Genomic DNA, 27,058 nt, shown 5'->3' on the forward strand with positions numbered 1-27,058 from the left:
ACTGGCAAGAAAGTCCATGAGATTCTTATCTCCAGTTAACCACAAAAATAAAAAAAGCAGATTTGTGGCTCAAGTGGTTAGCACCAGCCTTGAGCAAAAAAGCTCAAGTACAGCACCCAAGCCCTGAGGTCAAGTCCCAGAACCAGCATAAAAAAGTAATTAATTAGTTAAGTAATTAGTTAAATAAAACAAAGTGCCAGGGACATGGTCCAGGTACGAGAATACACCTGTTTAGCAAAGGCAAATCTCTCAATTAAAGCCCTACTATAGCAAGGGGAAAATAATTGTGGTGATGTTTGTTTTAATTTTGGGGTTTTTTTTGTTTTTTTTGGTGGTGGTATTTTTTATGGGAAGGCATAGAAAGGTAGGAACGAAGGGTAAACAAATGTAATCATGCTATTCAGTATATTCTATGTGGAAAATGAACTATGTAACTTGTGGGCGGGGATGGGAGGGGGAATGAGGAAAGCAAAGGAATAGGTGACATTCCAAAAAAGAAAAGTACTCATAACCTGACTTATGAAATTATAAGTATAACTTCTTAATAAAATTGTATTAAAATTTAAATTAAAAAAAATGGAACTAAGCCTGGTGCCAATGGCTCACACTAGTAATCCTAGCTGAGAACTGAGGATTGTGGTTCAAAGCCAGCCCAGGCAAGAAAGTCCCCAGCCCAGGCAAGAAAGTCCATGCGACCCTTATCTCCAGTGAACTACCAAAAACGAGTTCAAGCTCCTGGACAGGAAAAAAAAAAGGAGCTAGATTGTGTGTATTGTGTGTGTGTGTACACACATGTGCTCGTGTATAAACACCACACACATGGGTGAGCACAGCGGTACTAAGTTAGAACTCAGGACTTCAGGCTCGCCAAGCAAGAGCTCTACTACTGAACAATGCCTTTGCAAACATAGAATTTTTTTTACTATTATCAAAAGGATGATATCTGTATAAGAGACAGTCTTTTCTTATCCTTAACTTTTTGTGGAAAAAAAATCATTTCACAAAACTATGGTGCCAGCTTGTTTTGTAAAGCACAATTGTCTCAGCTGGGTGCCAGTGGCTCACATCTGTAATTGTGGCTGCTCAGGAACTGAAATCTGAGGTTTACAATTCAAAGCCAGCCTGGGCAGGAAAGTCTATAAGACTCTTATCTCCAATTAACCACCAAGAAGCTAGAAGTAGAGCTGTGGCTGAAGTGGTTGATCACCAGCCTTGAGCATAAAAGCTAAGGAACAGCACCAAGGCCCTGAGTTCAAGCCCTAGTACCAACACACACACATACAAAAGTTTTGATGTAGGGTAACTATATGATCCAGTAATTCCACTCTTAGGAATAAAAAATGAAAACACAGGGGAAAAGGAAGAAAGGGGTGACACTAATAAAGATGCATTATATTCATAAACTGCTTTGTCGAATGGCAACTCCTTTGTACAACTACTTAAAGATAATATTTAAAAAATGGGAAAAGAAAAAAAATGAACACATGTCCACACAAAAATTTACATGCAGTTTTGTTTGTAGCAGCATTATTACTGTACAACCAAAAAATAGAAAAAAAAACTATCCATCAACTGACATAAACAAAATATAGTCTGTCTATATACTAGAGTAATATCCAACTATAAAAAGAAATAGGGGGTTTTATTACTCATCCACCCCTACATATAGGAAGTTTAGCTTGTATAAATGTGAATATATTGAAGATATATGTACTTACATAAATTTAATTTGTGAATATATTAAAAATCATTTAATTATATGCTTTAAATTATAATCATGCTTTGTCAATTATATTTCAGTAAAGCTGGGGGGGGGTGGTGTTTGTTTGGTTTTTTGTTTTTTTGTTTTTTGGGGTTTGAGGTTTTTGTTGTTTTTTTTTGCGTGTGCTGGTCCTGACGCTGGAACTTAGGGCCTAAGCACTGTCCTTAAGCTTTTTTGCTCAAATCTGATATTCTACTTCTTGAGGCTTTTTTTTTTCTTGCAGTTTTTTGGAGATCAGAGTCTCATGGACTTTCCTACCCAGTTGGCTTCAAACCACCATCCCTAGACCTCAGCCTTCTGAGTAGCTAGGTTACAGATATGAGCTACCAGTGGCCAGATTGTTTTTGTTTGTTTGTTTTCTGTTTTTGAAAAAAACCATTGTCTGGGGTTACATTCTTGAATGCTGTAATTAGGAAGATTTTTGGATAAATTAGGAGATTTTTGCATAAAAAGGAATGCATTTGCTGGGTGCTGGTGGCTCACACCTGTAATCCTAGCTACTCAGGAGGCTGAGATCTGAGGATTGAGGTTCAAAGCCAGCCTGGGCAGAAAAGTCTGTGAGACTCTTATCTCCAATTAACCACCAGAAAACCAGAGTGGTACTGTGGCTCAAGTGGTAGAGCTGAAGAGCTCAGGGACAGCACCCATGACTGACAAAAAAAAAAAAAAAGGGAATTCATTTATCAAATATAACAGACCAATGACCGATTGGACCTCCTTATTAGATCATATTAAAGGAGTATGCCTAACACAGGAATACAGCAGCACCTACCAACTCATTATCAGATTATCTGGTGTATCCATCAAGGGTCAACCAACAATGAACCCCTAGCTCTGCGGATTTGGCCTGATGCACTGAGTAAGCCTGGAACCAGCTCTGTGCTTTCACACCTTGTGCCACAACAACTTTATGTCCAGGTTCCTTAAGTTAATGTCTTCTCTAACTAGCTACAGTGACTCTCTTTTCATCTGTACCAATTTTGTGGCTCAAGGCACAGGCCGTTAGTTCAGACCCTAGTACCACTAAGAAAGAAAAAACAAACAAATTGATTTGGTACTGGAAGTGTGGCCCAAGTGGTAGCTTCAAGCACAAGGCCAGCATTTAAATTCAGTACTGAAAAAAAAAAAGGAGAAACTACTAGAAAGGAATGATGGTGATAAAAGACATTACTAATTAATTAGATGCTTGTAACAAAGATTGGCCTGATAATAAAGACTCCATAAATGTTGTTATTGTGTTTATTTTAGTTCTATGTTTTAGAAAATCACTAGATCTGTGTCTTAGAAAAATCACTTAGGCAATAATGTATAAAACAGAAGAAAATAGAATAAGACTAAAGGCAAGATTATTTGGCATACATTTGTGGTAGTGAAGATAGGATTGTAGTGCCATTTCAGGAGCAAGTTTTGGTTTTGTTGCCCTAATAGTTTGGTTTTGCTCACATTAGTTGGGAATTTATTTGCTTCCATTTTCTCTTGATAGAAGCAATACCAAAAGAAGTCAGGCTTTACGCCATGAACAGCATGTACAGAACATCCGCCGATTTCATGAATCCCTGCAACAGGGAGAGGCAATCTTGACAAGAGATGACAAACAGACCACATCACCTTTATCCTCCCACACTTCCATTCTGACTTCTCTCAGGTAAGTTTAGGAAAATACACAGGAAAACAATTGTGTATGGAACACAAGGTGAATTGGTAATGGCAATATGCAGTAGTGCATTTCCATCAATTACCTCTGCTCTGGAAGGTTCAGTAGAGGGAATCTCATGCACATCAGTGTTAGGTTGGATCCTCATCAGATTCCTCTTTCTCAGCTCAGGTCTTTTACTCCTTCATTGGATTCTATTACTGATTAGTTAAACAGTTCAGATTTCCATCAACAAATGGCTGAACAGAAAATCAGTTGTGGTATATCAATACAATGAAATACTCAAAAATAAAAATAAATTATTTAGAACAGAATGAATCTCAATTATACTAGCAGAAGCTAGAATAAAAGAATACACTATATAAATGATTTGTTTATATAAAGTTCTCAAAAATGAAATCTAAAGCTGGGCATTGATGGTGCACTCCTGTAATCCTAGCTAATCAGAAGGCTGAGATCTGATGATTCAAACTTGAAGCCAGCCCAGGCAAACAAATCAAAGAGACTCTTCTCTCCAATTAACCAGCAAAAAGCCAGAAGTAGAACTGTAGCTAATGTGGTATAGAGTACCAACCTTGAATGAAAAAGCTAAGGAACAGTTTCCAAATCCTGACTTCAATTCCCAGTACAAGCACAAGAAAAAGAAGGAAAAAAAAAAGACATCTACTTCCTTAATAAACATAGTCAAAAATTCTCAGTATGTTAGCCTGGAGTAGGACTTTCACTCTACCAAAGAAGACAGGTTTGGTATAATAGTCAAGAATGGTTCCTCATAGAAAGATTACATCTTAGGGGCTGGGAATGTGGCTGAGAGGTATAGTTGCTTGCTTAGCATGCATAAAGCCCTGAGTGCGATTCCTTAGCACCACATAAACAGAAAAAGCTGGAAGTGACATTGTGACTCAAGTGGTAGAGTGCTATCCTTGAGCAAAAAAAGCTCAGGGACGGTGCTCAGGCCCTGAGTTCGAGCCCCAGGACTGGCAAACGAAAAAAAAGAGATTGCATCTTTACTAGACTTCAGAGAGGACCTATATGAGCAATAAAGAAAAGGGACAAAGTTGTTACTGACATCAGGGTTTGTGATCAGAGAGATAATGGATGAATGGTGGGGTGGAGAGAGAGAACACTATATTAGTAGGCCAAGTAAAAGGTAGTATTAGGTCCTGGCTCAGTTGTTATATAAAAGATTCTTTTATTCTCCTTGAATGGCCCTTTTATAATCTTCCCCTAATACCACAATTCCCTTCTTTTCCAGGAAGAATCTGAGTGAGCTAGATCAGATCCAGCAGTACTTCAACCAGAAGCTTAGCAGGCCTTCCCTGCCTCTTAGCCCTCCCACTCATCCTGCCATCATACAATGCCTGGAGAGCCGTAAGGAACATCTCAGACCAGCAACCAGCAGCCTAGACCCTGAGAGCCAGTGCATCCTAGAGAAATCCAGTAGCCTGGTGTTACAAGTCAGCTCCTTAATCGCAGGTATGACTTGAGGTCTTTTTTTTTCCCCAACAGTTATGGTCACTAGATGCCAATTCAAAAAACATTAAAATATCTACGTTCACTCAAACCTGTATGAAAAACAGAAACAACAGTTTTTACATCTTTCTCATTTTTAAAATGATCTTTAAAAAGAAATATAATAGAGTTCAAGCCCCATGACCGACCAAAAAAAAAACATAATAGTACAGCAAAGGATCATGGGGCAATAAAAGAGCATTGGGCTGAGAGGCAGGAGAGCCAGGCCCTTGATAGGTTTCGGGCATATATGTCCTGAGAATATCTTTTCCCTTCTTAAACTGTGTGTGTGTGTGTGTGTGTGTGTGTGTGTGTGTGTGTGTGTGTGTGTGTGTGTGTGTGTGTGTGTGTGTGTGTGTGTGTGTGTGTGTGTGTGTGTGTGTGTGTGTGTGTGTGTGTGTGTGCATATGTCCTGAGAATATCTTTTCCCTTCTTAAACTGTGTGTGTGTGTGTGTGTGTGTGTGTGTGTATCTTTTCCCTTCTTAAACTCTGTGTGTACGTGTGTCTGTGTGTGTGCGCGCGCGCACGCCAGTACTGGGACTATTCAGGCCTCTCTTGCTTGGCTTTTTCCAGTCAAGGCTGGTACTACCACACTTGAGTCATACCTCTAGTTCTGGATTTTTTTTTTCTGCTTAATTGGACTTTTCTTTCCCTGCTGGCTTCTAACTGTGAGCCTCAGATCTCAATCTCCTGAGTAGTTAGGATTGCAGGCATGCATCATCAGTGCCTGGCATGAGCTTTAAAAGAAGCTAAAGAAGTTGAGACTACTCTGAAGAAAGTATTCCCAAAACTTGCCTAAGCATATGAATCATCTGGGCACTTACTTTGAACTATAGATCCTGAGTCTTTCACCTTCCTACTGAATCAGGATCCAGAGTTAAGACCTTGGGATATTTATATGCTAAACTTGGGAGAATTTTGAGAAATCAGCCAGATCAACATATTTTGTCCTAATTTGGTGTGATTTTTGCTTAGATTTTGATTAGACTGAATGCCAATGGCTCATGCCTATAATTTTAGCCACACAGGAGGCTGAGATCTTAGGATTGTAGTTCAAAGCCAGCCCAGGCAGGAAAGTCTGTGACACTCTTATCTCCTGTTAGCCACTAAAAAAGATGGATGTGGAACAGTGGCGCAAGTGATAGAGCATCAGCCTTGAACACAAAAGATCAGGGACAGCACCTAAGCCCTGAGTTCAAGCATCAGGACATCAGGAACAGCCCCTTCCCCCTCCAAAAAAAGAGAGACAGACAAACAGATTTGATTGATTGATTATACATGGGGATAAATGAGCTCACTTGTCACTGTTTAAATGCAAAAGTAGAAAAAGTGCCTGGCGCCGGTGGCTCATGCCTGTAATCCTAGCTACTCAGGAGGCTGAGATCTAAGGATTGCGGTTCAAAGCCAGCCCGGACAGGAAAGTCCGTGAGACTCTTATCTCCAATAAGCCACTCGAAAACCAGAAGTGGTGCTGTGGCTCAAGTGGTAGAGCGCTCGTGCAGGGACAGTGCTCAGGCCAAGTTCAAGCCCCACGACCGACCAAAAAAAAAAAAAAAAAGTAGAAAAAGTGATTGATATTAAGTACAAACCATGGTCTTTCCACTTCTCCCAAGATACATTAAGCAGCTCTTGACGTTTAGAAACCAACATGAAAGAGTCAAAAGTCAAGTCTATACTTGAATTCTACTTACTTGGATGCTATCGATTACTAATTGTGCCAGGTTCAATTTTGTTGCTAGTTTCAGAAGAATACAGTGTTGGATCAGACGTGCATTATCTCTGTCTTCATGAAACTTTTATTCTGTAACCAGCCAAAAAAATTTCCCTAAGAACAAAAGCACTAAAAATGGAAGGGAAGGGAATGTGGAAAAGGAATGTAACAGAGGGCAAAACTGATTAGAATATAATGTAAATGTGTCAAGATATAACAGTGAAACACACACACACACACACACATGGGAAGCTTGTTTGGGGTACAGAAGCAAATCTTTTTTTTTCCTTTTTGTTTATACATTTATTTCTTTGGTTAGTAGATTGTTTTTGTTTTGTCTTTTTGCTTTTTCATGATGCTTTCTGCATGCTATGCAAATGCTTTACTGCTGAGCTACATCTCCAACCTAGAGGAATTCCTTTAAATTAAAATAGGAGAGAGAGGGGCTGGGAAGGTGGCTCAGTGGTAGAGCGCTTGCCTTGCATGCCTGAGGCCCTGGGTTCGATTCCTCAGCACCACATAAGCAAAAAGAAAAAAGCTGGAAGTGGTGCTGTAGCTCAAGTGGTAGAGCGCTAGCCTTGAGCTGAAGAGCTGAGGGACAGCGCCCAGGCCCAGAGTTGAGGCCCCATGACCGGACCCAAAAAAAAATAAAAATAAAAAAAATAGGAGAGAGGAGGGAACTGAAGGATTGAAGCTAGAGAGTCTTGAAATCAAATTTAGGAGTTTAATTTTGGGGGAAAGGGGGTCAAGGCTAGATATTGAATCAGGGGCCTTACACATGCAAATCTTGTACTCTATCACCAAGCTATATCCTCAGACACATTAGTGTTTGCCCAGACAGAAAATGGGAAGCTAAGGGTATAACTTAGTGACAGATACAGTATAGGCCTGCACATGCAAGGCCTGGGCTCCATTCCCAGGACCTGAGTAAAAACAAAAGCAGTGAGGGGGTTGGGAAAGAAGAGAAAGAGAAAAGGAGGGTGTTCTTAGAAAGGAGCTGAATGAGAACTGATTTTCAGAAAGGATGAATTTGAAAAAAGAGATGATTAGATCAAGGACGTGAGTTCAAAAATAAAAGTGAAAAACAAGAACAATAATGCCTCAGTAATGCCTCTGAAGCTCTTAGACAAGTGGATATAGTCACCGAGTTGAGGTTGCATTCATGTGACATCCATGTGCTTTGGGACCTTTGCTACTAGGTCCTGGGAGATACAATATGAATCAGATATGTGTTCCCCAGCTCTGAGAAACTCACAGTCTGCTAGAGAAAATATAGCATTACAAAATGGTATGTCCTTAAGGGCTTTTTTTTTTTTTTTTTTTTGGCTGGTCGTGGGGCCTGAACTCTGGGCCTAGGTGCTGTCCCTCAGCTCTTCAGCTCAAGGCTAGCACTCTACCAGTTGAGCCACAGTGCCACTTCCAGCTTTTTCTGCTTATGTGGTGCTGAGGAATTGAACCCAGGGCCTCATGCATGCAAGGTAAGCACTCTACCATTGAGCCACCTTCCCAGCCCCCCTCAGGGCTTCTTTATATAGCAATATAGCTATATAGCAATCCAACTAAGATAGTACACCTAGGATAACTTCCTGAAGGAGGTTAGGTGAAGGGAGAGCTGGTTTATATGAAACAAAAGAACTCAGGCATAAAGGACCAGAGGACCAGGATCATCTGTTTTCCTGGTAGGGATATTCTGTTCCTTTGTTTTGTTTTGTTTTGTTTTTGTCGGTCATGGGATTGAACTCTGGGCCTGAATGCTGTTCCTGAGCTCTTCAGCTCAAGGCAAGAGTTCTACCACTAGAGCCACAGAACCACTTCTGGTTTTCAGGTGGTTTATTGGAGATAAGAGTCTCAACAGACTTTCCTGCCCAGGCTGGCTCTGAACCACAATCCTCAGATCTCAGCCTCCTACTGGCTCCCTACAGGATGTTCTATTTTTATACATATGTTTATTCCCTTTAATGGCTGAATATTGTCAATGTAGTAAAGAGCCAGCACATACTGTATAGATGCTGAGCTTCTGTTAGGTGAGGAGATGTGCTCGCTCTCATGCACGCACATGCTCACTCTCTCTCTCGCTCTCTCTCTCTCTCCCTCTCTCTCTCTCACACACACACATACACACAGAGGAATCAAATTTGTCTCCAGTTCCTAAATTTTTTCCTCTCAAAGAGCTATTAAAACATGTATCATTTATTAATTTGACTTTCTTTTCTTTTGAGATGGGATCTTGTTGTGTTGCCCTAGCTTGGCCCAAACTACTGAACTCAAATGATCTTCCTGATCAGCTTTTGTAGTAACCAGGACTACAAAACATATAGTGATGACAACCTATTTATTAATTTATTTTCTGTTTATCAATTGATTTACTCCAAAAAATTAGAGACGACTAGTAGTTCCTATTTATTAAATGCTTTATTAAATATATGTGCCACATTATATATACACATTTATTTTCATGTATTCTTTTACTTGTAAAGAGGGTTATATCACAATTAAAAGATAAAAATGCCAGGTGCTATGTGTAATCCCAGCTACTTGAGAGGTGATCTGGATTAAGGGCCAGCCTGGACAAAAAGTTTGCAAGACTTCATCTCAACCAAAAGCTGGGTGTAGTGGTGCACATCTGTCATCCCAGCTATGTAGAAAATACAAATAGAATCATGGACCAGACCAGACTGGGAAAAAAAACCAAGAACCTGTTTGAAAAAGCAAAAAGGGCTGGGGATGTGGCTCAATTGGTCAAGCACATGCCTTCCAAACCTGAAATCCTGAAGTTAACCCCCAGCATCACTAGACGAGAGGGAAGGAGGGAGGGAGGAAGGAAGGGAAAAGGGAGAGAAGGGTGAAGAGAGAGAGGGGAAGGGAAGGAAAAGGGGCAAGAAAAGGAGAAAGATGAAAAAGAAAAGCAGACTGAGGAAGGATAACTGTTAACCACAGTTAACAAGTGAGAGTAGAAACTTGAAACTAAGGCTGACCAGATGTAAAGCCACTGTGCTCTTTCCAACACACCTGCTGCCCCATTTTCCTTGTAGGTGGTGGATATCTCCTTGCTTTTATTTTCCAGGTAAGATAGATAGTTTTAATAACTGTCATAAAATAGGTAAATAAGCAGATTCTTATTTTGGTTTTTAATATAGGTAATTACTGAAGTAAATGGAAGCATGAACATACCCGTCAGGACTCCCAGCTCCTAAGAATTCCTGAGCATGAGCAGATAGTCTCTGAAAGCATTTCCACAGATGTATCCACAACTATAAGTAGATTAGATTTTGGTTCTCTGATATTAGAATAAAGTACTAGAAATGGTACTGCTGTGAATAGTTTCACTGACTCTTGGGTGAGTTAACTGCTTTAAGGTTTGTTCAAAGTCTGGTCACAAGGATACTTGTGAAGCTAGAAACCAGTGTGGGAACATTGCAATGTCTGTGGCCCTGCCTTGTGGTAAGAGTCCTATCTGTTGCTGTTCAGATCTGCAGACTATCACCAGGAATTCTCAAGCAGCTTTGACCTCTCAGCGAGCCAAAAGTAGAAGTACTGCCACCGCCCTCTCAGATACTCAAGACACAGAGACTGTGCGAGAGCGAAGCATAACACCAGACAAGCCATTGGCAATAGAGGAGGACACAAATTCCTTGCCTCCTGCTCTTGAAGAGACTGCAGGTGGAAGAGAAATGTTCCATGAGGCCCTAGAGCAAACAGTACCTGTTACAAGGATGCAGAGCAGTGAGGACCCCGAGACAGGCCCTGCCTTCAGTGATGAGGACTACGAAGAAGATGTCATTGAGCCCAGGACCCTAAATGAAATCACCACTGTGACAGATAAAACTAGCCCTTGGTCCAGTTTTATATCAGACATAAGTGAGGTCATCAGCCCTCAGCCTGATGAGGTGCAGAGGGAAGACTCCTATCCTTCAGAGCCTTTCCCCAGTCAGGAACTCGAGGTCAGAAGTAGCTTTTTGTTAAGCCCAGAAAAGGCTATCAACCCCCACCTGCCTGGGCAGGGCTCTCCTAGCCAAAGTCTTATTGCTTATGAGGGTGGTGTCCCTAAGGACAAAGTTGGTGAGCCTACCTCAACCAACAATCAGTTGAACCCACGCCTATCACTCCCAGGAGTACAACAGAGCAATGCTTTTGTTGAGTGGAGCTCACCTCCAGCAGATCAGGACAAGGAGGACAAGGCAGAAGCCCTGACTGAAAATGAAGCTGCTTCCAGTGAGCTCAGTGACTCTTCTGATAGCTTCGAGAAGTTCCCTTTGCAAATAATCTCCCAGAGAAAAGGGGAAAACTATAAGGAGCCACCTATGGACTCCCCTGACATCCAAGAGAAGCAGGTGACAACTGAATCAGAGGTGTCCACAAAGCAGACTCTCCTGTATCCTTTGGTGTTTTCCACAAGTGGCCCCTTCTTCCATTTCCAAGCATTTTGGGTGCTGGTATTAGGCTAGCCAAGTGTAAATGTGTGCAGTGGCCACTCTCATTGAATATAGTGGGGGCATGGAAATACCCTTAAGATGACTCACCTGAATGACAGGTGCTACAAATCTACCATTGATACCAAATAGCTCCCTGGCACATAATACTATGATTTGGATTTAGGTGTTGATATCACATTCATAAGCTTTCCTACCTGATTTATCTAGTCTATCTGTGGGGTAGTTTACCACTTGAAGTCAAGACTGAGATCTCAGTTGAACTAGAAGGGGAAGAAAATTTAAGGGTACAGTTAGATGGTAGATCACTTGCCTGGCATGCATAAGGCCTTAGTTCCATTATTGACACCACTAAAAGAAAAAAGTAGAGGTTGTCAAGAAAGAAGAAGAACATTGCCATTATTAAGCATTGCATTTAGTATGTGCTAGGTATTACATGCATTTAACAGTCTTAGTGGTAAGTGTCCATTCCGCATGTAAGGAAAATGAGGTTCAGTGACTCCCACGATTTAATTTTTTAATCTAATTTTGTTATTATTGAGGTGTTATGCAGAGAGGTTACCATTTCACAATTCAGGTAATGTGTACATTTCTTTTCAATTTACTTTTTTTAAGCCAAATGATGTAGCTAAGGGGAAGTAGATATCATTGAGATGGACTTTCCCAAGTCCCCATAATGTCACTGTTAATAGGAAGAAGGAAACCATGAGAACCATCTGATCAATTAGTTTGCCTGGTTTCCTGACATTACCCCTTGAAGAAGGAGATATTTCACACCTGGTAAGTGAGGCAGGCCACTTACTAAGTAGAGATCCTCACAGGGGGCCTGACTTTGACCCTTAGAAACCCATATTACTTGTGTGGCTTCAGGTTTTGTCTTTCTGAGCCTATTTCTTTTTATATAAAATGGAAGTACTTATCTCTTACCCGCCAGACTTTCAACTTCCCAGATCAGCAACCTCATTTTTTCCTGTGTCTTTTTTACCTGGCTTTGCACAAAGTAGGGATCAGTAAATACAGAGTAAACTGAACTAGCATGGTTTGTAGAAATGGTAGTACGGGGATTTAAACTCAGCCTCACATTTGCTAAGCAGACACTCAACTGTAGGTCAGAAAAACCTGAGGATGAGAAAGGCCTAATGTGTGAGGTGTCTGGTGACTGAGCACTCAAACCACCTCTGGTAAAGTTCTTCCCTGCCTTTGTCCTTCCTGGCTCTTGCCATTGCTAGCCTCAGAGCCATTTCAGTTTGCTCAGAGTGGGGTTGATAAACTGCCACATGTGCCCAGGCCTAAGTTCAAGCCTTTTCAAACATTCATTCGTTTAAAAAAAAAAAAAAAAACTAGTATTACTAGACCTTATGCTAGATACTGAAGACAGAATTTGAATTAGACCTTACTTCACGTTTTTTACATAACTAATAGGAGTCAGTCAAATAAACAATTGTTCAGTGTGCTGAGGTCGGACATGGAACAAGAAGAGGTATTGCAGGAAGAGATACAAGAGCCAGACCTTAACAATGAGTAAGCATGCCAGGCACTTGAGAGACTAAGACAAGGATTATCATGAATTTCAGACCAACCTAGACTATATAGTAAACCCCTGTCTAAAAAAGAAAAAACCTACATAGAGCCAAAGGAAAGTTCTAGCTTGTGCAAACTGTCTGCAAAGGCCTATATAAGCAAAAGAGACTAGCAATGGCTCATACTTGTAATCCTAACCACTCAGAAGGACCAGATCAGGAGGATCACAATTTAAGGCCAGTCCAGGCAAAAAGTTTACAGGTCTGCATGTCAACCAATAAAATCTGGACATAGTGGTGCACACCTGTTTTCCCAGCTACACAGGAAGTATAAATAGAGGAGAGTCATTATTCAAGCTGACCTGAGCAAAATGTAGTAATACCTATCATAAAAATAACCTAAGAAGAAGGGCTTGGGTTGCAACTCATAGCACACCTAGCAAGCATGAGATCCTAAATTCAGATACCATTACTGAAGAGGAAAAAAAAAAAAAAAAAACAGCTGTTGACAGTATATTGTTGGCAGTATATTGTGGTTGGATATCAGAGGTAAGTAGACTTTTGAGAGATGAGGCAGGGCCTGGTTCTTAGCATTTTAGACTAGACTGAAGTGCTGAGACCTTGCCTTAAAAGCATATAACATGAATTTTCTCTCACCAGGCACTGGTGGCTCACACCTATAATCCTAGCTACTCAGGAGGCTAAGTTCAAAGCCAGCCAAGCAGGAAAGTCTATGAGACCACCAAAAAGCTAGAAATAGCACTGTGGCTCAAGAGCACTAGTCTAGCAAAAAAGCTCAGAGACAGTGCCCAGTCCTGAGTTCAAGCCCTAGAACTGGCACTTAAAAAAAAAGGAGGTAGCAATACTAGTCATGGGGTTGTAAAAACTAAATTAATTTTACAAACTACCTAACACAGTTCCTATAGTGTCCAATAAAAAAGTATAATGTAGTCAGATTTACATGTCAGAAAAGTCCCTCCGTGCCTTGTAGAGGACGAATTAGATCAGGGAGACCAAAAACCAGAAGGTTAGGAAACTTGCTCCAACAAGAAATAGAAAAGGTCTGGCCCGAAGTATACAGTGTCACATGAGAATGATGAAGAACATCCAGGGATCACATAGGCGGAGAATGGGAAGGAGGGGCATGTAATGATTAATTTATAGAGAGTAACTTAGAGCATATGCCGACTGCCTGTCAGACCCCACAGCAGGTTGTCACAAGTTGCTAGGATGGTGATAACATTTACTGTGTTAGAATAGCACATCAACAGGTTTGGTGAAAGATGGATGTGTGCCTGTGGGACATCCAGGAAGATGCAAGCATGGGATCAAGTGTACAAGTGGGCATTTCTGGAAGTCAGGACAGCAAGAAGGTCAGAGTTGGGTGACTCTGGAGAGGGAAAGAGGAATAGAGCCTGAAGGGAGTTTCAGGTTGCAGCCACACTTTGAAGTGATGGGGGATGAGTCAAATGTAGATGAGCATGTGTCCACTGGGAGGACCTCGGAGTCGCAGGAATAAGCTGGGCAAATGGGTAAGAATAGCAGGTATAAGCACCTTTCCTGTGTAAACCCATTTATCCCAAGCTCTATATACTGTATTTCTTCTGTTTAAAGCATGAAGAAACTGAAGCACAAAAAGTGAACTTTCCTGAAGTTATTCATGTAATAAAATGACAGCTAAGTGGTAATCAGAAGGGAATCTAGCATTAGAGATGAAGGGCTGAGATTGGTCCCTTACTAATAGAGAAAATTTCCATTTTTCATAAACTGAGGAGAGAACTTGTAAGTTAGATGGCCCTATTGATGCAGGACCCAAAGCAGGCAGAAGGCGATAGTGGTGAGAGCTGCCATGCTCAGACCCAGCACCAACACGTCCCAGCAATGGTGTTCCTACCCCCAAAGCATTAGCTCCCCACAGCAGACAGCAGCAGAAGCAAATAGGCTCTGCCTCATCTGTACTTCTGGAGAAGGCTCTGGTCAAAGGGTTTTTTTCCCCTGTGACCTTCATACCACCTCTACAGAAAAATCAGACTACCTGAAGCTGGACCTCGGTGCTTTCCTTTCAATCAGGTATATATTGAGCACTTACTCTGCCCCAAGCGCTGTACTAAGAGACAGGCATGTGGCTACAAAAAGAAAAGACACCTCATCTCTGCCTTCTTGGAATTTAGAGTCAACATGAAAAGAATGAGAAAATAGAAAACCTGGTAAATGAATTTGAACCAGAATCATACTTAGCTACATAAGCAGAAACAAAAAATCAGAACATCATGGGCTGGGAATGTGGCTTAGTGGTAGAGTGCTTACCTAGCATGCATGAAGCCCTGATTCCTCTGTACCACATAAGCAGAAAAGGCCAGAAGTGGCACTGTGGCTCAAGTGGTAGAGTGCCAGCCTTGAGCCATAGAAGCTCAGGGCAGTGCTCAGGCCCTGAGTCCAAGCTCCAGAACTGGCACAAAAAAAAAATCAGGGGCTGGGAAGGTGGCTCAGTGGTAGAGCACTTGCCTTGCATGCATGAGGCCCTGGGTTCGATTCCTCAGCACCACATAAAGCAAAAAGAAAAAAGCCGGAAGTGGCGCTATGGCTCAAGTGGTAGAGCACTAGCCTTGAGCTGAAGAGCTGAGGGACAGCGCCCAGGCCCAGAGTTCAGGCCCCACAGCCGGACCCAAAAAAAAAAAAATCAGACCATCACACTAGTCCCCAGCATCAAAGTCCCCTCAAAGTTAAGCCTTCTAGGACTCACATCCAGATTAAGCTGAGCATATGTACCCTGGTCTCCTTTCATAGAGTTGTCATTTCTATAAATTAGAACAGTCAGGCAAAAGGCCACCTTCAGCATCAGCACCTTCAGTCCTGCCTAAGTTGCTGCCCTTAGAGAGACCTTCCCACCTGCTCCCTGTCTTTGGTTTCCTAGGTCAGCTTTTAACCAGTAAGCCCTCAGCATCAATACTTGCTAACCTGACCTTGGGTGCAACGCTAAGCAGATAATAAGGTAACTGAAGGGAACCGTATTCTGTCACTGAGAAACCTGAGTGTAATGAGGATTGTATCAGACTAATGAAGCATTCTTTGTTACAGATCGTGATCTGGGATATGAGGAAGGAGGGATCGAGTGACTTGTGATTATGTGAGGGCTTCTTCGGAGAGAAAGGATTTGAACTGACTCATTTATAGGAGCACGCAGGGTCTTCCAGTGAGAAGGCAAGAATTCATGGGCAGGAGGAATAAGTGGGGAGATATGACTGATATGTGTGAGGTCAATGGAGATGCTGGCCTGGAAAGGGTAGACTCATGGAATTGTTGTGCCTTAACTACTGTCACAGCCCAGAGCCCATTGTGGTTCCCAACTTTTTTTTGCCTCCCCAGCAGCTGGAGGCCTCTATGAGGATGCTCTCACTGTCTACAGCATTGCCACCACCAGCAGCAGCAGATCGGGTAAGAACAGCTTCTAACCTCCTCCTATGTAGAGTCAGCATCTCTAAAGAGATGAGGGCTGTGCTGGGCCTTCTTCCTGGAGAGGCTTTGTGCAGTGGTCACTCCTTTGTTTGCACTGAACATATTCTGTGGGTCCAGTGCTGTGCTGGGAGCTCAGGAATCATGAGGAAGATAAGAGCAGGACCTTGCCAGTTAAGATAGATATGCAAGCACACAACCATAAAAACAAGAACCAGCTAAGAAATGCATGTGAGTAATGCAAGAGCACCAGCTAAGCAAAGGCAGGTGGAGGACTGCATAGATGCATCCTCAGGACTGATGCGGCCAAGTTAGGTCTGGATGAGAGAATGGCAATGACAGGGTATGCCAGTTTCTATTTATAAGACCCTTTATAACTCTTCTTCGTTCACCTGAATCGGCTGATTGGAAAACAGATCATCCCAAGGCTTCACTTTACTGCCCTATGTTGCAGGTGGCAAGAAAATAACTAATTTTCTAATCAACATACACTTTTTGAGAACCTACCCTGAATCAGGCATTACACAGCTGATTAATTTATCATAAAAAATAAGACAACCAGATTTTCTGTATTCATGAAGATTAAGTCATAAGTGAAAAAGTGTTGATCAGACATGGTAGGTAAATATATACTTGTAATCTCAAAACCTAGGAGTCTGAAGTAGAAACTCAAAAGGCTGAGATCAGCCTGAGGGTAAATAGTGAAACCCTGTCTCAAAAATTAAGTTCATAGGTATAAGTCAAGTCAAAGAGACAAACAACGCATATGTGGAGCTAGATTAAAATGTAACTGGACATGATAACCTACACAGGACTCTTAGGCATTCACACACAGTCTAAAGGAGGATACCAGTATGGAAGGAACCCAAAGCTATGACTCTGCTGAACATTGAAAATACTATTTAATGAAACAAATCCAGGAAATGGAAACATTGGTTCTTTACATTGGTGGTGGTGGTGGTGGTGTGTGCTTTTTTTTTCCCCCCTGCTTTTTAGGGTGGAGAGCAAAGGGGAAGCACAGAAAGGGAAGGGAAGAAGGGTGAAAAATGCAATTGTGCTATTTAGTATAATACACTGTGTGGAAAACGCAACTTGTAGGCAGGGACAGGAGAGGGAAATGGGAGAAAAATGAAGGGAGGGGTGAAATTGCCCAAAAGAGGTATGTACGCAGAACCTGAGTTGTACAATGATAACCCCTCTGTACAGCACCTTAATAATAACAAGAAACTTATACTTGAAAAATTAAGCTCACAGAAAGCAATGAGTACAAAATGTAGATGGGAACCTAGTCTCTGAAGAGGCCATGTGCAATCTGAAAGATGACAATCAGATAGTGCTTTCCATATACCTGCTACCATTTCAAGCAGTTCATATTAAATCATTTAATTTAGCAGCCTGATGAGGCAAAACCTAGGAGATTTAAACTCAGAGTCTTGGACTTGCTAGATAGGTATTATACCCCTTCAGCCATGCTCCCTCAGCCTTATTGTTCCTGTTTTAATATGAGGAGACTGGGGCACAGAGGGACTAAGTGTCTTTCCAGGTCACACAGGTAGTATTGGAGCCAGAATTGGAACCCAGAAAGTCTGATTGCAAAAATCTGTATTTCTGATTGCCATACTATACTGAGAATAAGCCAACCCTGTAAAGAACGTGGAGAAATTTTCAGGCAGAGAGAACACAGAGGCCCTCGAGATGACAAGAGCTTGATATGATCAAAACCAATGACACTGTAATGTAGCAACTGATATAATGAAGGTGAAGGGCCCTCACCACACAAGGTGTGTGAAACATGGAAAAAAGGTTGAAATCTAAAGATTCAGTGGAAAGTGTTAAGAAAGAATATCTGATTTAAATGTTAAGCGCTCTCATGGGTGCTGAATGAATATGGTCATTGGTGACTTTGAAAAAGTAAGTGCAGTGATACAGTGGACAAAGAATTCCTGGAATAGTACTGTGTTGTCAGGTGTCATTCCAGACCCTATGTAAACTGGGCACAAAACTCCTGCCTCTTGGAGCTGGAGAGAGAGAGAGAGAGAGAGAGAGAAGGAAAGGACAGAAGGAAGGAAGGAAGGAAGGAAGGAAGGGAGGGAGGGAGGGAGGGAGAGAGAAAAAGAAAAGAAAAAAGAAAGAAAGGAAAGGAGAAAGAGAAAGAAAGAGAGAGAAAGAGATTTATATAAACCCCTCTGTACATCACCTTTATAATTAAAAATTTTTTTAAAAATTTAAAGTCCAGATAAAGTGATTTACACCTCTCATCCCAGGTGTGCAGGAAATAAAGATGGGAGCAGTGGGTTCCAGGCTTGCCCAGACAAAAGTTAGTAAGCTATAGGTGTAGTAGCTTAAGCCTTTAATTCCGGGGGAAGTAAGATTATGGTCTAAGGCCAGCCCCTGCCAAAAGCATAAGAGCCTCCTCAAAAACAAAACAAACAAACAAACAAAACTGACCTAAAAAGGCTGAGCAGCTCAGTGGAAAAAACACTTTCCCAGGATACATACATATCTCTAAGTTCAAACTCTTCCATTTCCACCCACCAAAAAAAGCAAAATATTACAGACTAGTGCAAGCTATAAGTGAAATGTGTCTGTTTCTTATAACCCCTTCAGACACTCCCTTTGTGTAGGCGTCATTCTAAGTAACCTACATGTCAAACTCTGGACTCTCCCAAAAACCCAGTGAGATAGCTATTAACTTCCCTGTTTAATAAATCTGAGTATATTAGTGAGATTTAACATCACTATGACAAAATACCTGACGTAAACAACTAAAGTTAGGGGAGGGAGGTGTTGCTTTAGCTCATTGCTTCAGAGATTTCAGTCCAGTTTGGATTCTGGGCTAGTGGTGAGACAGAACATGGCTGTAGAAGCATGTGACAGGAAATTCATTTCATGGCAGACAGCAGAGAACATGGGACTGGGGACCAAGTATCCCTTTCCAAGTCATGTTCCCATTGATCTAATCCTTCTGGCTAGACCTCACCTCCTAAGGTTTCCCCCACTTCCCAGAACAGTGCCACCATCTAGGGACCATCAAAATACATCAGCCCCCCTGGAGGATACTCCTTATCAAGATGGTAACAGCAAGGAAACTGAGGCTCTGCACTTCCTACAAGGAGGCAGTGCTATTTCCACATTATATATAAATAAGCTGAGATATATAAGGCTAAGTCACCCAAGGTTGCCCAACCTATAATTGAATCTCAGTTTGTTATGGTTCAGCAGAGAAGCTATCAGATGGCTGAGCATTTTACTGGTTTCCTTTCCTGGCCAAGTGGGTGAAGGGTCAGTGAGTCATGAGCCACAGGAAAGGAGGTTATAAGCCTCTGCCTGAACTGCCAAACAGAACTGCTTTTCCTGCTTTTGTGTTTATAGCTTCATAATGTGCCTATTCCCCAGAGGAAATGATCTTTGGTCTTCAAATATGAGATACAAAGTGTGGGGAGGGACAAATAAGAATTTTCACCTCATTTTTTAAAAGCCTTGGTCACTTAACAAAGTTTTTGGGGTTTTTTTAATGTGTGCAGTATTGTACATGTACATGTTTTTTGCTGAAAACATGTAGTTCTGTTCTCAGTAGAGCCAGAGTCCTAAACTAAAGCAAGAAAACAAGGGAAAGGCCTGCACAAAGTTCGGACCTCTTGGAGGAACCGTGGCTGAAGCCACGGGTGTGGGTTCTGACAACTTTCCAGGCTTCCCATAGGGCAGGACCCTGCAGAGCAGCTGGGCCATGGAGCCCAGCTGGATGGCTGTGACCGATAGTGCCATGGAGGTTACAAAGTTTGGGTGTTTCTGTGAAATTAGTTTAGGAAAAAAAAATAAAAGGGGTTTCTTTAGGGGGCTGTAGGAGGACCTGGAGGATGTTTTAGTATCCTCCACTGTGGTTCACTCTGAGCTCAGGTTATATCTTCCATGGTGGGGCAGGGCCTTCTAAACATGTAGTTCAAATTCAACAAAGAATTGAAACATTGGGCTGGGTGTAGCTCAATGGCAAAGCACTTGCCTAAGCAAGTACAACGTCCTGGGTTCAATCCCCAGTACCAAGAAAGAAAAGACAAAAAAAAAAAAAAAAAGAATTGAAGCTGGGCGCCAGTGGTTCATGCCTATAATCCTAGCTACTCAGGAGGTTCCAAGCCAGCCCGGGCAGGAAAGGCCAATTAACCACCAGAAAACGGGAAGTGGTGCTATGACTCAAGTGGTAGAGTGCTAACCTTGAGCAAAAAAGTTAAGAGACAGAGCCCAGGTCCTGAGTTCAAGCCTCATGACTAACAAAAAAATTGAAACATCAGACTGGAGGCATGGCACTGTGGTAGAGCACCTGTCTAGCAAGTAGAAGGTCCTGGGTTCAGGTGCCAGTACACTAAAAAGAAAAAAAGGACTGGGAACAGATATTGGATACAGATAACCCACTATATCCTGCCATAGTTGGCATGCCCTTGGCCTGTTTCCCTTTAGAAGATAGTCATATCACCTATCTAGTTTTATAGTTTAAACTGTAAAGGACTCTAAATCCACTATTGTGTTATTTCTATGACAAAACTTCAATTAAATGAATTTAAAAGGGGAAATAAAAATTTTTCAATTAAGGGCAAGTTAAGTTTTGAGACAATGTATCTTATATACATCTTATACACTGCTCTCCCTGGACTTCATTCATTCTGAGTCCTAGTTACAGCAACCCTTATCTTCACAGTTTGCCCAACATTGTTCAAAATTCAGTACCAGAAGGGCCACAACAGAAAACCTCAGGAGGTAGAACATGCTTGCTAGCTTTATCAGTTTAAAGGGAAGAAAAGTAGTTGAGAACAGCAATAGTTTACATGTCCACACAACATGTAAGGTTTTCTCTCAAGAACATTTCAACCACTTAGATTACTTCTAGTATTTACTATTGGTAGCTTCTAAAATCCTTAACTTCATCTAGACTTCTTTCCCATGGTACAGACACATGGATCCTATTGCATCCTAGATATCTTGTCTTGGATATGGCACAAACAATTCGTTATACTGAAATTTTGAACTTCTTGTCTTTCTTCAAATATCCTCTCTACCCCCTTCATTTCCTCCCCACTCCCACCCCCAGTCCCCCGGTCATGGGGCTTGAACCCCAGAGCTGGGGTGCTATCCCTGAGTTCTTTTTGCTCAAGACTAGTTTTCTACCACTTTGAGCTACAGCACCACTTCCAGTTTTCTGATGGTTAATTGGAGATAAGAGTCTCATGTACTTTCCTGCTCAGGCTGGCTTCAAACTGCAATCCTCAGATCACAGCCTCCTGAGTAGCTAGGATTATAGGTGCTCAGCCACCTTTATTTCTTACTGCAGGAAATTCAGGCACACCCACATAGCTTCTGCCAGAGATAACGTGTTTCACTCCTCTGTACCTCACAAGCCATAGCCAGTCCATTTCCAAGACCTGTTAATTCTGTCCCCTATGAACCCACTCACTTCTCTGCACTCCCTTGCCCAGCTGCAGTCATCTCCCCTGTGACTATTTCTAACTACATTCATGCAGCCCATGTTATGTAAAACCTATGTAAACTCCCACTCAAGTCAGACTTTACCCCACTTTCCCAGCAGCAGAGAGAAATGACACGATTTCTGACCCATTTTCCAAATCTGTCTCTAGCTTGACTTCCTGATGGCATGTAACAGTTGATCTCTCCTGTCCTTTCTCATGTGTTTTTTAATAATGTAAATATGGTTTAATGTGAAAAGTCATAGCACTTCATTTTCCAGAAACTTCTTATTTATCCATCTGCATCTTCAGTCGCAAGAACAATTCTTCTGAGGGAAAAAAGTATCAGAACAAATATACCATGAAGGAAATGCATGCATACTAAATAAACAACTCTTCTGAGACAAAAACAACTGTTTTGCATTTTTTAAATGCCCAATTCTGACAGGATTCTTAAAATGTAATTCCTCAGCAAATAACAAATTGATTTATTGGTTAAATAAATTATCAACTGTGGAGCTGCTAACAATAGTATAAAGTAATGGATACTTCACCAGAAACCGGCTTCTACATATTAATTTTAATTATTTTGAAATAAAATGTAGTAACAAGTGTTTAACAAGTACCCATTATAATTTCTAAACAATGAAATCAGCATTACTTATATCTGATCAGCTATACAAAACTCATCCATTTTTCTTTTGATAAAAAGTAGTAGAAACAAGGAGCAGCTACAAATTAAATGTCTTGTTTGCTAATCTAGCACCATAATTCCAGCCTTAGAACCTACCAAGTAGATAGAAGGAAGATAGGGAGAAGCCAGGCTGTTGGGAGCAGAAAGGAGTTGTGAACTGGTGGCCCCATTTTCTGCTCTCAGGCAATACTTAGGGTCCAGCAAGGAAGAAATGGCTGAGACGAGATAAGAACAGAAGCTTTGGGTCAGGAGTTAAAGGAGCTCTGCATAGGCAGCTGGGCAGAATCATTGTATCCAGAATGCAGTGCTGGAAGGGGCCTCAGGAACTAGGGAATTTCTTCTTGGTTTCCAAGTCCTTTCTGATCTCTTCAATTTTTTTAACCAAGTTTGATTTATCATCATTCTGAGCCAGATACATTCCAACCACATTGCCCAAAGTAAATCCAAGCATGGAGTCAGTGGGGGTCCAGGCAAGGATGGCAACGCAGTTTCTCCTTGGGTGGTGGCTGGCCTTCCCCTCTTCATGTGTTTGTGAGGCATCGCTTCTTGGTTTTCTTTCCTCATTGACTACTCAGCCTTCTATGTTGGGTCATCCTCACTTCCTACATCTTAACATAGAGGTGCACATGCCATAGTCCTCACACTACTCTCTACCCTTCCTTTCTAAGCAACCCCATCCAGCCTCAAGACTTTCAGTTCCCTCTGAGCTAGTCTCCCAAGTGGTAATCTTGGCCAGGCCTCCTTTCTAACTAGGCTCAAATATCCAACTGCTACCCAGCATCTCCACTTGGATACCTACTGGATATTACAAGTTCAACATGTCTAAAACTGAATTCCAAATTTTATTCCCAGCTCTGTTCATCTTCAGTCTTATTCATCTCAATTACTTCTTCCAAACCTTGAAATCTTTCCTATGCCTTTGTAAGCAAACAGAAGTTTCTGACAGCTTTACTTTTTTATTAAAAATTTTGTTATCATAAAGATGATACACAAGGACAAAAAGAAAAAAAAATCATGTTTCCATTTCCTGGAGTTCATTTTGATAGATATTATTTTATATGATCAGAGGCACAGAGGCATTGCACCTTTGTGAGAGTTTATTAGGAGAACCAAACTGCTGGCCTGCACCAGATGTAAGTGTCCAGAGAGAGAGCTAATGGTGGAGAGATTATATAGGGGAGTGTGAGAAGGAGCCTTACACAGAAAGTGAAGAAGTGACCTCAGCCTGGGGGACCTCCCACTGCCCCCATATGCACCAGTGACCTGGGTTACAGGTGCTGGGGGGACTTCTAAGAAGGGCCACATGCAGTCCTGCACAGAGGCCAGAGGGAAAGGGGTCCACTTGTGATTTCCCATGGAGAGAAAATGAAGAGAAGAAGCCACTTTTCCCAGGTGGATCTAACCTGTATGAATGCCTAGAGTCCTATATAATTTATCATGTCCCTGTGTATTTTAGATCTAGCTTCTGCATATGAGGAAAAAAATGCATCATTTGTCTCTCTGTGGCATCTCAATTATTACATCCAGCTTTTACTACTCACCATTCTCACCTTACCTCCATCATCATCTCTCACCTGGATTATTACAGAGCAAGTTATGCCTTTCTGCTTCCCTCTTTCTGGTAATCCACTCCCCATACTGTATCTCGTTATCAAGGAGTTAAATAAATAAATAATGTGACTTCTCTACTCAGACCCTCTGGTAACTTTTCATCAGTGATTAGAAGAGCCAGAGCTGAGCCTGAGGACAGGCAGGCCAGGAGAGGAAAAGGTGTAGTTTTGGTTTGTAGTTTGGGCAAGAGTACAAAACCACCAAGTTCAAGAAAGAGCAGAATTAGGTGTTCCCTGGGGAGCCTGGGGAGTCAGCTTTCCATCTAAGCTACCTCCAACTCCTGCCAAGTCCCTGTCAGGTTAAAACTAGACCCAGTACCATGGAACTTGCCTTTAAGAGTCCCTAGTTTTTTTTTTTTTTTTTTATTGTAAAGATACTATACAGAGGGTTACAGTTACATGAGTAAGGTAATGAGTACACTTCCTATTGAGCATTGTTACCCCCTCCATTGTTTTCTCCCTACCATCCCTTCCCTCCCTACCTTCCCCGAGGTTTTTTTTTTTTTTTTTAATTATGATTAAGTGATTACATAATTTCTTGAATTTCACAGTATTGTGGAATAATGATGCTCATTTAAAGTCACAAGTTCATTCTAACTTTCCTGGAGCAAATTGTCTATCACAATCTATAACATATAACGGTGTACACATATACACCATACATGTGATCAGCTGCATGGGGATATTTAGTAGTGGTTCGACCAGATGAGTGGGAGTTCTTTGTTTCTTAAGTCCTGTTAGTTTTGTCGTATCACCTAACATTTTGGATTTAGCATCCACTTATCAGGGAGACCATGTACCGTTTGTCTCTTTGCTCTTGGCTTACCTCGCTCAACATGATTCCTTCTAGCTCCATCCATTTCCCTGCAAATGCCATTATTTTGTCATTTCTAATGGCTGCATAATATTCTATTGTGTATAGATACCACAATTTTTGGATCCATTCATCTGTGGTGGGGCATCTGGGTTGTTTCCATATCCTAGCTATTGTGAACAGTGCTGCAATAAACATGGAGGTGCACGTGTCCTTGTATATTGGTTCCTGTTGTTCAGGGTAGATGCCTAGAAGTGGTATGACTGGGTCGTATGGGAGGTCAATCTTTAGGACCCTCCAGACTGCTTTCCAAAGTGGTTGTATAAGTGTACATTCCCACCAGCAGTGTAATAGGGTTCCTCTTTCTCCACATCCCCTCCAGCATTTGTCGTTGGCTGATTTGTGGATGTGGAGTCCCTAGTTCTTATAGAGACAGTGGCTTGCAAACTCTTCATCAGCTTTCTCAAATGATATTTTTCTCTATTAGCACTTAACTAAGACAAAATCAAATGGAATGAATATGAGGGTAGAATTTGACAAAGATTCAGGAAACACTTTGCAGGCTATGAATTTATAAGGAGGGAACCTTAGAGAATCAACAGACTTTGGCAGCTCGGAGGTACTAGGAAGCCCCAGGGTGAAAGGATTCAGGAATAAGATAGGAATCACAAACATAAAACAAGATGCTACCTGACCTCAGAGCCTTGGCTTTTCTGCCCTGCCCGGAGTAGAGATGTGCCCTATCTTGTTCAGTTGCTTCCTACATTAAGCCCTGGCTCTTTCCACTTCATGTACAGTCCTGATGTTAACCAGAGGTATGAGGTCAGAGGCTGCTCTCATGAATGTGGGAGGCAGAAAATAGACAAAGTTAGGCATTAATGTACCCTGAGGCCTTTGAGTTTTCCACCCACTCTCTCCCTAGCTTTCTCTCCTCCAGTCAACCATACCACACACACACATCACTAGGAAGGGAGATACTCCAGGCCAGCAGGTAAGCAGAGAGTCAGCAAACTTGAGTTTTTGCCTTGGTTCTGCTGTGGGATTTCTTAAGTCTTGAACAATCATGTCTCTCTTCTGTCCCAGCAGGTAGTTTTGCATAATGTTTAGAAACATGACTTCTGAATCCAGCTTGCCTATTTTAAAGCTTAGACTTGCTACTTCCTAGCCCCTAACCTGGGGCAAGTTTTCTGAGTGCACTTCCTTTATCTGAAAAATGGCATAATGGCATCTGCCTTTTACAATTGGTTGTGCATTGAATAAGATATGCAACATGTATAAAATTCTTCATGGCACATAAGATAATAAAGACCGTAGTGTTTTGGCTCTTTTTTTTTCTTATCATTATCCAGATGTTTTCCCTCTTACAGTATGTATGGAGGAGGAGGGAGATGCTGACATTGGAAAGAAATGCTGACGTAGCAACATGATCCAACACTGAAAGCCAGGAGGGGGCACTAGGAAGGTAGGCCCTGCATGGCAGCCCCAGAAGTATGAAGAATAGTATAGTTCACCGAGCTATAGCTTAGGAGTGTGTACAATTCAGACCTTGACACAGCCCACCCAAAGGGAATCCTTAGCCTTAGCCATTGCTGCCTATCTGTTTATGAGTCTTAAGGCTTTGGGCTTCTTTTTTTCTAGAAGCCTAAAGAATTTTTCTCTTCATGATTTACCTGCCATAAGCCCAGAGACACTGTAAAGATATACAGTCCTAGTAGAGAGACCTAGCTCTCACAAAACCAGATCAGATCATCAGGGAGTCAGCTTTATTCTTCTCAACCTATATTCCATACCTAAATGGCTGAATACTTTTGGCTGACTGGCTAAATACTTTTGGAGCAGAAAGCTATGACCTGCTGCTTCCTTTCTTTATAAAACCACCAAGTCCCTAGCCTCTACAGAAGTCCAACAGGAGACATTAAAGGTCTCAGACCATAAAGGCCACACAAAGTTTGGGAAAGAGATGAGCAAACTGGCCAACGGTGTACAAAAGTCAGGGGAAGCAGCCAGAGCTAGCCTGTAACTACTGTGGCCCAGATTGCAAGTTGGCAAATGCCTCCTAAGAAGGGCCCTACAGACCAGCTGCCAGGTGTTGGGCTTAAGTCCTAGAGCTGCTCTGAGGCCAGCATGTGGGAGGAACTGGAGCTCTCCCAACAGGACCACTTTAACCCTTCCCTTTCTGGAATCTGGAGTTTTCAGCCCTCCTGCTAGCAGGACGTAGAGGGAACACACAGATAATGAGAAGCCCATGACCTAGGCTTTAAGGTAGGAAAGAACAGTGAGCTTGCAGCAGACCAGCCCTACTGCAGCTGGGCCAAGAGGGTGAGTCAGAGCAGAACTGACCTCAGGACTGGGCCTCCATCAAACTGTCTAAACCTCACTTCCCCCTACTCCTAGCTGTAGCTGCTAAGTTTGCATCTTTAGCTACAAGGAAATTCTTGTCACTG

General features: G+C 41.9%; 2 protein-coding genes across 5 annotated transcripts in view; one reads left to right on the forward strand and one right to left on the reverse strand.

Moving 5' to 3' along the window:
- C2cd3 (C2 domain containing 3 centriole elongation regulator) overlaps positions 1-27,058 on the forward strand; it is a 107,346-nt gene that overhangs the window by 74,339 nt on the left and 5,949 nt on the right. For 2 of the 4 annotated variants that reach the window (XM_042687238.1, XM_042687257.1), the window contains 4 exons: positions 3,246-3,407; positions 4,672-4,892; positions 10,109-11,012; positions 15,914-16,025. In XM_042687238.1, the coding sequence (XP_042543172.1) occupies positions 3,246-3,407; positions 4,672-4,892; positions 10,109-11,012; positions 15,914-16,025 (1,399 nt within the window). Of the gene's footprint in view, positions 1-3,245; positions 3,408-4,671; positions 4,893-9,777; positions 10,047-10,108; positions 11,013-15,913; positions 16,026-25,981; positions 26,077-27,058 lie in introns of those variants that run through there. The other 2 variants (XM_042687247.1, XM_042687266.1) reach the window with 2 other exon arrangements.
- On the reverse strand, positions 22,247-22,641 carry LOC122114248 (short transmembrane mitochondrial protein 1-like). The gene has a single exon (XM_042687290.1). The coding sequence runs from the start codon at positions 22,639-22,641 to the stop codon at positions 22,510-22,512; it is 132 nt and encodes a 43-aa protein (XP_042543224.1). The 3' UTR covers positions 22,247-22,509.

Source organism: Dipodomys spectabilis, unplaced genomic scaffold, assembly GCF_019054845.1.
Source record: "Dipodomys spectabilis isolate Male_0828 unplaced genomic scaffold, ASM1905484v1 ptg000003l, whole genome shotgun sequence".
In the NCBI taxonomy this organism is placed as follows: Eukaryota; Metazoa; Chordata; class Mammalia; order Rodentia; family Heteromyidae; genus Dipodomys; species Dipodomys spectabilis.